The sequence below is a fragment of the Daktulosphaira vitifoliae genome, unplaced genomic scaffold (assembly GCF_025091365.1).
Source record: "Daktulosphaira vitifoliae isolate Bord-2020 unplaced genomic scaffold, ASM2509136v1 Scaffold_1, whole genome shotgun sequence".
NCBI classification, from domain to species: domain Eukaryota; kingdom Metazoa; phylum Arthropoda; class Insecta; order Hemiptera; family Phylloxeridae; genus Daktulosphaira; species Daktulosphaira vitifoliae.
In genome coordinates, this window is record NW_026099572.1 from 68,683,552 (window position 1) to 68,697,900 (window position 14,349).

General features: G+C 24.7%; 2 protein-coding genes across 8 annotated transcripts; both read right to left on the minus strand.

The window, feature by feature from the left end:
• Positions 1-458: 458 nt before the first annotated feature.
• On the minus strand, positions 459-2,395 carry LOC126910435 (uncharacterized). Of its 6 annotated transcripts, none has more exons than XM_050693002.1 (4): positions 2,249-2,395; positions 1,802-1,921; positions 923-1,305; positions 459-862 (listed from the first exon to the last, which is right to left on the minus strand). In XM_050693002.1, exons 3-4 carry the CDS (start codon positions 1,298-1,300, stop codon positions 737-739), a joined length of 504 nt encoding a protein of 167 aa, XP_050548959.1. In that variant the 5' UTR covers positions 1,301-1,305; positions 1,802-1,921; positions 2,249-2,395; the 3' UTR covers positions 459-736. The 6 variants fall into 6 exon arrangements, with proteins under 6 accessions (XP_050548959.1, XP_050548956.1, XP_050548960.1 ...); XM_050692999.1 differs by lacking the exon at positions 1,802-1,921 and having other exon boundaries at positions 459-684; positions 741-862; positions 2,245-2,395; XM_050693003.1 differs by lacking the exon at positions 1,802-1,921 and having other exon boundaries at positions 923-1,302.
• Positions 2,396-4,468: 2,073 nt separating this feature from the next.
• Positions 4,469-8,387, minus strand: LOC126894146 (RNA-binding protein 28). 2 transcript variants are annotated; one of them, XM_050664925.1, is made up of 11 exons: positions 8,294-8,387; positions 8,095-8,189; positions 7,787-7,955; positions 7,394-7,643; positions 7,070-7,313; positions 6,424-6,592; positions 5,901-6,115; positions 5,271-5,420; positions 4,975-5,190; positions 4,758-4,898; positions 4,469-4,696 (listed from the first exon to the last, which is right to left on the minus strand). In XM_050664925.1, the coding sequence occupies exons 2-11, from the start codon at positions 8,179-8,181 to the stop codon at positions 4,580-4,582; spliced, it is 1,758 nt and encodes a 585-aa protein (XP_050520882.1). In that variant the 5' UTR covers positions 8,182-8,189; positions 8,294-8,387; the 3' UTR covers positions 4,469-4,579. The 2 variants fall into 2 exon arrangements, with proteins under 2 accessions (XP_050520882.1, XP_050520883.1); XM_050664926.1 differs by lacking the exon at positions 8,294-8,387 and adding an exon at positions 8,250-8,268.
• Positions 8,388-14,349: the final 5,962 nt, after the last annotated feature.

Genomic DNA, 14,349 nt, shown 5'->3' on the forward strand with positions numbered 1-14,349 from the left:
TTACTCACATTTATAATTTATTATTTGTTTATATCAACGCCATCCTGCCATTAGTATTAAGTGCCCCACCCCCCTTTCCACACTACTGTATATAAGACAAAATAAAACAACAATCGTAACAAACCCGCGTGAATACCACCTGCGTTCATTCAATATGATTGTTTCATTTGGTTTTGGGACATAATATTGGACATTAGTTATAATTGAACCAGTTTATTATTTATTTAAAACATTGCTTAGTTTTTCAAGCAAATTTCAGAAAAAATCATTCTGTAAATTGTATTATAACTTAATACATAAATTTAAACACTGTTAACCACAATTAGTAAAAAAATATAAGTTCTTTTTATTATTATAAGCACATTCTGAATAAAAATAAAATCTTCCAAGGATATCGGACATATCATAATTTGTTTTAATGTCTTTTTTTTATTCAACTAGTTGAAAAAAGTTATTGACAAAACATTGAGATATATATTTCATATAAACAAATTCATTGAATATCATTATTATTACCTTAAATAGTACAATCTGTTTAACGTATTAAATTTAATTACTAACTAAATAAATAGTACAAACAACAAGTTTGTTTTGGTACGTTACATGTAAGGATAGTAAAAATTAAAAGAGTCAACATCTAGCTGCATACTCTGTATAGTGACCAAACGTTAAACAATATAGCATCTGTAGGTACAAAAAAAGTAAATTTTTTTTTTACTGTTAAAACATTGACCATTTACCATTGACCATAAATTTCTCCGATTATCTCTATATTCTTCGCCCAATTTGGTCGCAAAGCACAAACAACAAACTTAGCTTTTTGTGGAGATCTGTAATATCGATAAATACCAACTATATCTTCCTAGAAAAATAGATAATGTTAATCTCTAGAATTTTAATTTAAATTCATCACAATGCTTACTCTATTGAAATAATAATATTTCCCATCATTTGTAATAATTTTTCCAGCTTCATTATACTTTCCAAAGTAACGTATAAAGCCTTCTTTGTTCATGGGCGTATTCAAACCGGCTTCTTCATCAACAGTTACGTTGTCTTCAGTCGTACAGTTTGAATTGTCATTCTCGGTTTCAATGTTTGTCGTGCAAAAACAGCTCGTATTTGCTACCGACTTCACACATTCCACAGGAATCATGCTATGCTCCTCAGTGCCTTCTTCACTTTTTTCTTCATTTACTAATTCATCTACTAACACTACGTTTTGAATATTGATATCAATATTTTGTATTGGGACCAACTCTGTTTGATTATTACTATTTGGATATTTATCATACTCCATAACTTCTAATTAATAACATTTAAAATTTTATTATTATGATTGTTTAAACAATTAGTCCAAAGTATATATTTTCTACTGAATTTATATAAAATCTATATATTCTGTTATCAATTATGAAAATACATTATAGGTAAAATTTAACTGCTAAAAACAACATTATTTCAAAATAAAAATTGTAATACTTTAATCCAGAATTATTAAAGTATTATTCAAAATTATTAAATCTATTATTTAATATGACAAATATAAAAATAAAATATGCGCAATTGTCTATTTTGACCTAGATAAAGCATTTAACAATATTGATCACAGTTAATATTATATAAATTAAAAATATAAAATTAAGGAAAGCAATTTTACATATTTTTCGTCATAGTTAAATAACATAAAACAACACGTGTAAAATAAACGAGTGTATTAATTCGTTGTACCCATAAAATGTTGGATACTGAGAGAATTTTCGTTGACTATCGTTTTAAGCTAAATTTTATTAAAAAATACCTGAGCCAGATTGAGCTAAGATACCATCTTTATTATGCTTCCTTTTTTTTTGAAACGCAGCATGTGAATACTCTTAGACACCGACGAAAAAAGTTCTTTATCTTCAACGTATCAAAATACCTTTTCAAATTTATTGTGGTTTTCAGTAATAAAGTATGAGCACAAAAATTAGTTTTCTTCACGAAAATTTAACAACAAGCTAATATTTATTTGTGTAATAATACTGAGTATCACATGGCAACTTATATATTACTACTCTAATGATTTTAAGACATTTAAATAATTGCATAAAATTAAAAGATCTTCAAACATAGAAAATAAAAGACCTCTATTCATAATATACAATTCATTTAACATAACAGAATGACATAAATTGTGATTTTCTATTTAACTGTTTACATAATTTAAATTGTCAAATTAATATTTAATTATTAGTTACTAACTTACAAAAAATGTCATGAGAAGTTGTAAATTATCATTAATGATAATTAGAGTTACAGTTCATATTAAGCATTGCTTAAGTATGATATTATTTAAATTTCAATTAAAATCTTCACCTGCTGGAAACGTTGAAAAACTAACATTTTTATAAGCGTATCTATAGATACTCTTACTATTAGTTATATATCCCTATAGTCTTATAGTTGGCGATGCCGACTATTTACTTAATACATATACGTCTATAGCAAATATACAAATCTTATATATAGAAACTATGTATGAGATATATATATCTTATATCTATATATACAATCAATGTATCATTGGTTGCATATTTTAAATAAATATCTAAAAAAATATCAATTAGTTATTTATAAAATGAATTTTAAATTATTTAAATATATAATTATTATCCACCTGATGTACTTACCTATAAAAAGGTCTACAATTAAAGAAATATATTTACCAAAGTCAGGATTTTTCTATTATTAGTATATTTTAATCAATATATAAAATATTATTAAATGTGAAAATGGTGTATCATTAATAATATGGAAATATGAAACCATTTTTATTCAAATCAATAATTTTATTAAAAAATTATTGTAAAAATAAGTTAGAATTAATAGGTTTATTTAGACCGTGATACATCCCAATAATAATTATATGAAGCGTTTGAATCATATTGGCCACAGTGAATATGTACTACAACTGACAGCGGAAATTTATCAATAGAAATCTTTAAACTAATGTTAATCTTTAAACTTTTTAAAAAACATTATTTATTTTATTCATAACTTGGTTTAGGCAATATTTCGGTTCAATATGGTAATATTGACCAGGATCCTTGTAGTATTTTTTTTATTAAGTGTTCTGGAATCTTTGGAGAAACTATCATTAAGTTCTTCATTTTTTAGTATAACTTATAGGGGGTGTTTAAGGTTAACTGTCCATCATCATATAACTAACTTTTTAAGAACAATTCTTTAGTTATAAGTCATAAATAAAATTTTATTTATTGATTTGTATTCAAGATTTTTACCCAATCTTCTTGCGATAAAATAGTTTTAGTATTAAACAGGAACGAATGTAAAAAAAAGGTTTTTTAACCGAAACCTTAAAAAATTTTAGAACCCGAACCGGAATAGGACTTTTTATTTTCAGATAGCCACGAACTAGAACCCAACCGGAACCTTTAATAATTAAGTGCTTAAACGGTTTTTAGCTGTCAAGCATTATTTTATTTATATAATTTTTAATAAAGTTAAATATTTTTGATAACAAGTGAGAATGGTAAGAATTAGTAAAAGCTTTATTTTTAAATCCATCTCAATGGTGGTTATATACGAAACGATTCAATTATCGCCCCTCTATGCCAGCGATTTTATTAATTATTGTAATAAAAATAGTATTTAGCATGCTATAGTATTAACTGTACAGTCATTATAAAAAAATTTCACATAATAATATAAATAAAAAAATGTATTAGATTTAAAATGTTTACATTATAAAATTTTAATTAAAGCATATGTATGCGCATTCAGTATAAATATCGGGTATGCTAAAAATTTTTTTTAAGACTATTATAGGATTTCTTGTCGAGTAATCATCGCAAAATTATTTTTATTTACAACTTATAGTATTAGTCTCTATTAGAATATTTAGTCTATATACTACTTTATATCCCTAAATGTTTTCCTATAAGAGCAATACATCGAACATATATGAGTTTATGATCAATGTATTGGTTTGAAGACAAACATACGAAAAAATACGTATAAAACATATAAAAAAATCAATACCTCCATAGCTTTTTACCGAAGTTAATTTTGAAAAAAAAATACATTAAGTCATATCATGACATACATAATTTTTTTACAAGATCCCCCCAAAAAAAATCTCCAGGCAATGAATTTTATCCTTCAATTTATCCAGTATACTATGTACCAATTTTTTCTTACCTAAAAAAATATTTTAATACAATAATAAACATAATTTACTAAATATTTTTTATTTTGGTTGGGTTCTTTTTATTAGGAGAGGAATTGACCCTTATTCTTTAATTGGAAGCCAAATTCCCTCATTGTGAGAGTGTCTAGGATACAGAGTATTAGGTTTACCATCATCTTCGGTGTCTGTTTTTTTATCTGGCTTGCATAGGCCTTCAAAAAAAAAAAAATTATCCGGTCTCCTAATGTCTAAATTTAAAAGAATCAATACGAATAATAAAAATAGATCAAATCAACAAGTTTATTAACTAAAATATATTTATAGTATACATAAGAATATGAGCATAGAAAAAAATTTATAGTTATACACTTAACATTGATCAAGTTGTTAATTTTCATACCACTTTTTCATAGTTTCAGGTACATTTATCTTGCTTTTATACTTATTTACTAGTTTTGAAAATGAAATATCATTTTTAGCTGAATTTTTCTTTTTACTTTTCATCTATGCAAAATATAACAATAAAATTATTAGTAAAAAAATTAATTAAAAATTAAAAATGTACCTTAGGTTCTCTTTTCTTTTCATTCCTAAGTGATAACTCTCGTTTTTTTTTCAAAGATAATTTTTTTTTAGTTTTAACGTTTTTTTCGTGTGCTTCTGATTGAATTTTCAATTTAAATTTTGGACGAATTGATGTATGACCCTACACAAATTTTTACAAAACTATTAAATTGAATTTTGGTAAAATTATTTCAGTACATAAAATTTTTATCACATACTGGTTTAGCTGTGATTCCAGTATAATTAGGTAAATCATTTTGTTTTCTGTTTTTTATAGAAGTGTGTTTATTATTTTCATTTTTATTGGATGTAATTTTTATATTTTCATTTTTGTAATTTTTGTTTAAAGGATTACAAATTTTACTTTTATCTATTCTTCTTTGTCTCGCTTGTAATACAAGTCTGTTTTCAATAGAAAATGCTACAATAGGTCTCTATAAAACAAAAATTATAAATAAATAATTTTTGACCATTTAAATATTGATTATTTGTAAATCTTTTTTTTTCATTTTACTTTGTTAGGATGGAAAATATTTGGATTATTATTAATTGCTCTAAGAGCTTTTAGAGCATCCTCGTGTTCTTTAAATGTCACAAATCCATATTCTTTAGAAACAGGAATTCCTTTTGGATCAATTTTTTTTAAATTTTTCATAACTACAGCCTGTTTACAAAAATATTTTTTTAATTCTATCAACAACACAAAGATATGTTTTTAGTAAGAAAGAACAAAGTCATTTTTGATTAATTTTCAACTATATATTTTTAACAACTGGTATGTATCTTTTTTCTTTAGCTTTTTAGGCTCATTATAAATTAAAATGACCTTCTCAAAAAGGAGAGTTTCCTAACTATTGATATTCTGGGACAAGTGGTTAGGCTATTGCCAAAGAGAAAGATGATGAACTAATCTCCCACTTGGTAAATAAAGCCGCTCGAAACTGACTTTATCACCATGTAACTATTCTTCTATAACTTTCCAAATTCAAATTGTAATACATTATTAATTTAACTACATACACTAATAATTAAGATAGCAATAAATTGGATGTAAAATTATAAACAATTTTCACAAATAACAAAAAGTGACTTATGCTCTTTCTCACGATAAGCATTAAACTAAATTTTTTCATTTTTTGCTCACTTTTGAAACTGCTTTTGAGTGAGTATATTTAATAAATAATTCTTTAAGTTTTTTATTATCCATACTAGCAGGCAAATTATGAACAATAAGTCTATTACGAGCAACAAACATATTTAAATTTTTAAGAACTTGAGACTTCCATTGCTCTAATTCAAGTCGCTTGTTCATATCACTTATAGATACACCATTGGCTGCAGCAGTACCAGCAACAATAACTAAGAAAAAAATTGGCCCAGTTTAAAATATGTTCATTTTTTTTTTAATGTTTTACTAAAATAAATCTAGTAATTTGATAATAATTTCTTACTATGATAAGTATATTTTTAAACCATAGCACCCACTATTGCCATACTGCAATTTCAATGTATTTTAACTCATTATTTTTTATATATTCTAATAGATATAATAAATATTGAAAAAATTAAAAAATTAGGTGCTAATGAGTTAAAATAAGATTATTATACTATACATTTTTATGATTTAAAGTACAAAACATAAACTATTCTGATTTTTCTAAAATTACCTCCTTCTTTTATCAAGTATAAATTTCTATTGTCTTTATGAGTAAATTTTTCTTGCTTAGACTTATCTAATATTTCTTTATCGACCGCAATTTGGGGCTCCATTAATGAACCACACAAAGTTAAATTTTCAGGTGAAGCCGTCATACAAGCATCCACACTTGTAGTATCCTATTAATATTAACAAAACCAATTTATTAAACTATAATACAAAATAATTGTTTAATTATGACTCACGCAATATGTTTTAAGTATAAAACGTATTATAATTTTTTTTTTTTTAGGTTAATAGTACCCTACATTCTATATTTTATAAGTAGGAATATATTTTTTTTAAATCATATAATATAAAATATTAACTTTTGAGATGAAAAATTGATGTTTTATACTATTAAAAATATTGTGTATATGACATACACAATATTTTGTTTAGTTAAACTAGTAATAGATCATCTATGACAGATAAATAATAGCACTGAATTGATGTGAATTATCACTTATAATTTTATTATATAATACAGAATTATTATCAATGAAAAACATAGATATGAATTAAATTAAATTTTTAGGAGGCTTAGCCAGCTGTATTCGGCACTAGGGCGAAGTTATGTAACCGATAAGACTTGATTTATTAGTTTTTATACTCACCCTAAATTTAACGAAAGCAGTTCCTTTTGAGTGTTCAGTTAGTTTATCAACACAAATCAGAGCATAATAGACTGATCCAAATTTTTCTCTCATAAACCGTTTTAAATCCTCATTTTTTACACTGAATGACACATTTTTCAGAAATACTGTAAGACCTTCTTTAGCATCATGAGATTTGAAATGTTTTTTATTTTCATTTGAAATATTGTTATCATCAGTTTTTCGTTTTAAATTGATATCATTCCTTTAATTAAATGACAAAAAATTTCATAAAAATAAATTATATAATGAGAGTAAATAATTTATTTATTTTAGAAAAATTACTCTAAATTTGATTTTTCAAAATCAATTAATTGTTCTTCCTTTATATCATTACTAGTATCTAGAGAAAGGTAATCATCAATAGTTTTAGAAGTTTTAACTTTATCTTTAATCTCTTCATTTTCATAATCTGACATAATTTCTTCCTTTATTTCTTTTTCTTCTTTAACATATTCTATATTTTCTTCTTTAGGAGCATGAATAGTCTCATATTTATTTTTTGGTATAGCCCAATCGACAACAATAGAACGGCCTAAAAGATATACATTATAGAGTCACAAGAAATAATATGAGTATTTCCAAATTGTTTAATAGATATCATATATAGTTTAAAGTCAAAATCATAGTTATTTCAATTAATTGTTATCTAACAAGAAAATTTAACAAAAGAATTACCACAAAAATCTTTTCCACTAGTATTTGCAATAGCTTTAGCAGCATTTTGTTTAACAACAAACTGTACAAATCCACAACCAATAAGTTTTCCATCGGATTTTCTTAATAGTTTAATATCATTTATTTCACCAAATTTTGAAAAATATTCTTGTATTTGTTCTTCATTTACCTGGACAACCAATTTTGTTTTTCAAAAATAAAGACTGGAGGAAAAGAGATATTAACACAGAAAATTCTTAATACTAAAATTTATAATTATAATAAAACTTTATATACTTAGGTATATAAAGTAAAAGGTATTTACTCACAGTAAATGGAAGATTACGAATAATTAATCTACCACGACGATTGTTGACTTTTTTACCATTTTGTATAAAAGGTACTTTTTTCTTCATTATAGAATCTAAAAAATTAAAATAAAACAGGGCTTAAAGTACACTAAATTAGTAACTACAAAAAATACCTAAAAAAGAACTATGATTTATTAATTACAAATATAGTTTAAACCTTTATTCAATAAATGTCAAATTATGTTTAAACATAAACAACGTGCTCCATGATTATCATTTGTTCTTATCAATATTATTATCAGTTATAAATATCATTATCACATTACACAGTTATTCTGTATTACTATTATATATATATATATATAGGTTCCGGAGATTGCAACGAACTGATGATGCCCCGACATTCATTTACTCCGACACTGTAAAAAAATCCTCCGAATACATTTACTCCGACAACAATTATTACGAATACCTGGTTACAAAAATTTGGATGTTACTGCGACGACGAATACTCCGAATAGTCCTATTAATTGATTGCTCCGAATGAAATTAGCTCCGAATATCGATTATTCACGAAATCGATTAAAAAATTATCAAATTTCGGAGTAGATGAATATCGTAGCAATATATTATCTGATGGAAAAATATAACCCTTATCACTAATTAATAAATATTAATTAATATAATAAAATAGCGTTATAATTGATTACTGTCTATTAACGAATAATTATTACAATAAAGATCCCCGAAATGTATCCGACTTTTGATAAAATAGGTACATAAAGGTAACATAACTGGTGTGAGCCCTTAAATTTTTTTTTGGAGGGGAAAGAAGAGCGATTCCAATTTTCAGACGTAAAATCTTTTTTACCTCTCCTTATTAGTGCTTATTATAACATTGTAAGCACATTAATATTATAACATTCAATTAGTTTAGTTAAAAAATATAGAGGTACGTTTTTATGATGATAGTATTCGTTATTAAACAGATGCGTTTATAAAGATATTCGGTATCCCATTCTCTAAAACTGTCATTACAATTAGTTTCATATGAAATCAAACAAAAATATGATTTAATATCNTTTATAAAGATATTCGGTATCCCATTCTCTAAAACTGTCATTACAATTAGTTTCATACGACATCAAACAAAAATATGATTTCATATCATTTCATTGTTCAAAGGTGGGTAACGAAATTAATTCAGTCCAGTTTGGATTTGACCGCAATCTGGAGAGACTTGAGGGGGCTTTGTCTCCTAAAATTCTGCCATAGACTATACCGAAAATGAATTAATTTGTATTTCTTGTTGTATAGAAATATTTTTTTAGATTAGGTAAAAAATTATGTAATTAGAGTTCCCAAATATTTTGTTGCAATACTCCTACGCTCTAGTCAAATTAAGTAAACACAAGGCAGTTATAAGTTAACAGTGGATAATAGTTTATGATTTATCATAAACTTACAAAAATCTTCTGCTAAGTAAATTGGTTTTAAACTTAACTAACTCGATTAAAAATATGCAGTCAATTCATTAAATAATGGTTCAGTTTTTTTTCATTTGCATTATGATTATTTGAAGTTTTGTCAAATATACGTATAGAGTTAAATATTTTAATTTATAATCATGATTGATAATCAAACAATTATTCATTTTTTCTCATTAAATGGAAATCAAATATAATAATGTAATATTGAAACTGTACAACTTTTTTTATAAGACATATATATATATATATAATTACATTTTTACAAAACATAATACATTACATTACGTGATTTTATTTTGAAAATTAATTTTTATTTTTTTTGGAATATGCTTTCATATTCTAAAAAGTACATATAAAATTAATTCAAATTTTTAAAAAAACTTCATTTTGTATTTATAAAACAATACATTTGTATTTGCAGGATACGCGTTAAGCTAACGAGATGAAAACATTGGCAAAATAATCATCTTTTNGTTAACGAGATAAAAACATTGGCAAAATAATCATCTTTTCGCAGTGTCGGTCTGGCTCAGAAGGCCCTCATTAAATTTAAGATTTAAATTTTTTCTCACTGGACCACTGAGAAAATTGTCCAACAAATTTAATTATTATTAAAAAAAGGAAAGGCTATTCAGATATTTTTTTCAAGGAAATATTAAACTGATTTCAATAAATGTATATTAGATTTTAAACAAAAAGAACTTTAAATAAATAATTTTTTACTCCTTAATATTTTTAACTTTTTTTTGAGCACCACTGGAGATTATAATGGTTTTACTTATAATTTAACATTGATTATAAAACTCATGTCACAAAATTAAATTTTTTTAACGATGAGTTAATATATTTTTAATTTTAGATGACACACAGAATTTTTAAATAAGAAAAAATTAATTCTACTTATATATAACCAAAACTTACTAATTCTTAGCATAACTCATATTAGACTTGTAGCAAAACTTACACAGTTTAATACTATTTTAATTTTTTTTAATATAAGTTAAAAATAATTTTAGTAATTAATTTTCAATTAAAATTGCTGAAAGAAAAATTAATCATACTCTTCTGAGTCTATAAAAACCTATTGGAAGAAACTTCCAGAAAGTAATAAGACTAAAAAAAATGTGTTCAACAATTACTACATTAAAGTTGGATATACTGTGTTATTTTATACTTAGATATCCTAATGCAGCACAGGAAAAAATCCAGACATCCCCAAGAATGATTTTATATTGTACAAACAATTTTATGTGTTATATTAGTTATTATTTTTTAATATTACACACTTAGGAATTAATCACTAATAAAATTGCACAAGACAATTTTTACAGCACATATTTGTTATAGAAAAATTAGTTTTCAAATGGATCTCTTAGATGTTAAAAAATAAGTTACTGTTAGATAAAATTTTGTGGATCGACTGAAAAAACAGTTAACTAACAGTTTTTTGATTTGATTAAAATATTTTGTAATTATTGGATAATTAAAAAATAAAATTCTCAAAGATAAATATATATTCTAACAATAGAGAAAACTTTTTCAAAAATGTACATTTGTATTAAACACTATTAATTTTATGTTACTTAATGAATGACTATTATCATTCGAGTATTAATAACATATGTCAAATGTGAGAAATTGTACCAGAAAATAATAAGCAAAATGTATATTATTGTATAATAACTATAGTAGCAAATAAATGCTAATTGAATAGGACATTTTAATTTAAATTTTACAATATTATTAATAATAATAATATTAATTTAATAATGTAGTGTTTCTGTAGCTACGTGATCCTGACGTTGCAACATATACGATCAATACGCCCTATTACTAACAATGCAATCGAAATATAATATAACTTTCGATACATAATCAAACTATCGATAATGTGGGAGTTTTTACTATCTCATTTTTTAAATTTAATGTCGGAGTAAAATCCGTCATAATTTTGGTAACCTATGAATCAGATGGTCGGAGTACCAGATGTTCGTAACAATTACTACTTTGTCAAATGTCGGAGCATCATCAGTTCGTGGCAAAGGTGGGATCCCATATATATATATATATATATGTTTTATTATTTATCTGTGGTTATTATAAGGAGGCGCATACGAATCGGGACAATTATTCGATAGGATCTGTGTTTTATGATAAAATATTTATCAGTACTGGAATATTGATTGGAATAGTATTTAATAGGAACGTGTTACGTAGTTCAACCAAACTATAATTATTAAATAAATAAAATAATTATAGCATAATTTAATTATTATTTTATTTTCCGTATGAATAAGTAATAATTTTATTTTTATTTCAATTATATATTTTAGGGTAATTTTGAAATATTACTTATTAATTTAACTTGAGCAATTTATATTAAAATTTTACGGGGCATATTTTTTACTAAGGATTTAATATAAAAAAAAAAGTTCTTACTTCCACATTTTGTTAATATTTAAATATATCTAAATACTGTACACAATACGGGATAGTTAATGAAAAAATAAGAAAATTACATGCTCTCCATAACGCAGTATTAGAATATTATAGATTTTCAGGCATTAATTTATAAATAATAACTTCATGTAATAACATTTTTTATTTTAAATTTAAATATTAAAATTTTACTTTTGCACAATAATTTTATAATACTCTTTTCGTTTATAATTTAAGCTGTTATGAGTCATAACAAAAAAAATGTTTAATTGGTCTTTGTATAAAATAATTTCTTCTTCTTATATTTCCTCACCATAATTTCAACTACTTGAGGTCGGCTACCCTTATCCTATACTTCCACTTGACACGATCACCCACATCATCTACACACACCAGTAGTCCTCATATTGCATTTAACAGCATCCTTCCATCTCTTTTGATCTTCTACCTCATTCTTTAAATTCATTTCTATAACTGTTCTTACAGCTTCCGATCCCATTCTCCTCATAACATGATCATCTAAGTCTATTTTCTCTCATCTTATCTATGATTGACCTATAATCCCTTTTTTATGTTCGTTCCTTATCCTATCTTCTATAGTCACTCCGATCATCCATCAAGCATTCGCATCTTTGTTACACTCATACTCTACTCTACTTTATTGTCAACTACCCAACACTCAGAACCATAATTAAAATAAATAATAAAATAAAATATTTATAAAATAATTTATGAAATGTTATTTTCAAATTATTTCTATTATTATTTGTACTATTATTTAATTTCAAATGCAAAAAATCTCACGACCAACACAGAAAATTTAATAGGAAAACTGATAAAAAACTATATTATTATTACTAAAAAAAGTTCAATGAAATGAATAAAACAATAGGACCGGATGAAGTACCTGTAGAAGTATGGAAAATATTAGACAGTGTTGGCATAAGGTGGTTAAAGGAAGGATCCTTTTAACCTATTAACTTCCTATTAGAAGAGAAATTGCCAATCAAATGGAAGAATAATATTGTGATGTTGGTATTTATAAAAAGCAGATATATAGGAGTATGAAATATATAAAGGAATAAAACTTATGAGTTATAGTTTGAAAATTTGGGAAAAGGTAATAGACAAAATAACAAGAGGAGAAACATCACTAATAAAGAACCAGTTTGGTCTTTTGTCTGGAAAGTCAACAACAGGGACAGTCTTTTGTGTAAGACAACTAATAGTGAAATCAGTTGGAATGTATGATTCAGAGTGTTGGGCGGTTGACAAAAAAATAGAGTAAAGAATGAGTGTAGCAGGGATGAGAATGCTTAGATTAAGTGACTATATAGGATAAAGAACATATGAAAGGGAGTATGTGTATAGTGTCAATCATAGATAAGATGAGAGAAAATAGACTTAGATTGTTTGGTCAAGTTATGAGGAAAGAGTAATCGGAAGCTTTAAGAACAGTTATGGAAATTATTGTTGAAGGAAGAGATAGTAGACCAAAAAAGAGATGAAGGGATGTTATTAAATGCAATTTTATATAGATTAAATATATAAATATAGGTCATAGATATAAATTATTCAATATTCCAAATATTCTCCAATGAATCCTACATTTTATATTATTTCTATTTTCCTTTTATTCTATATTACCCTTTTTTATGCTATTATTTTTATTTTTGGTTTATTACAGATGTGTGCGTAGATTATGTGAGACTATGTCAAGTGGAAGTTTAGGGTAAGGGTAACAGTCCCCAAGTAGTTTGGATGAAGGCGAAGAAAAGGAAGAAGTAAATTACTCAAAAAAATAGTTTTTTATGTCGTTTAATTAGACTTAAATAACTAAATTACGATACTGCCATATTAATTAAACACAGGCGCAGTACTGACATTCGTTATTTACACCAAAAATAATTTCAGAATTTTGTTGAGAATAGCAAATTAGCATAACATATGCTAATGTAAAACTTTTGACTTTTTTTTTACTCTCAATTAGCTTAAAATGAGTAAAAAAATTATTACAAAAAGTCTTTATAATTTTATTCCATGTATCCCTTAAATGAAATATCATTAGAATTATTACTGGTATAAATGATTTAATTCAAATTAATTTTATATGTAATATAAAAAAGAAAAAATCATAATAATTAGATTTATTTTTTATTATTAAAGTAATGTAAATTCAATACTTGTTGTATTAATAAATAATAAAATAGTTTAATTCTTAATAAATTGAGTAATTTGTAATTTAATTATTTAAAAATAGCAATTTATCCAATACTGATTCTTTAATTTTGACTGAACTATTATTTTTATACTAAAATTTTTTAATTATGTTCTAAATATGTAT

Bases quoted from the DNA above. Each gene is read 5' to 3' on its own strand.
- LOC126894146 (XM_050664925.1), bottom strand. From the start codon at position 8,181: ATGAAGAAAAAAGTACCTTTTATACAAAATGGTAAAAAAGTCAACAAT. The intron at 7,644-7,786 runs GTAATTCTTTTG...TATATCTTTTAG, and splicing joins TAGTGGAAAAGATTTTTGTG to GCCGTTCTATTGTTGTCGAT. The intron at 4,697-4,757 runs GTACATTTTTAA...TATTTTGCATAG, and splicing joins AAAAGAAAAGAGAACCTAAG to ATGAAAAGTAAAAAGAAAAA.
- LOC126910435 (XM_050692998.1), bottom strand. The intron at 863-922 runs GTAAGCATTGTG...CTATTTTTCTAG, and splicing joins AATATTATTATTTCAATAGA to GAAGATATAGTTGGTATTTA.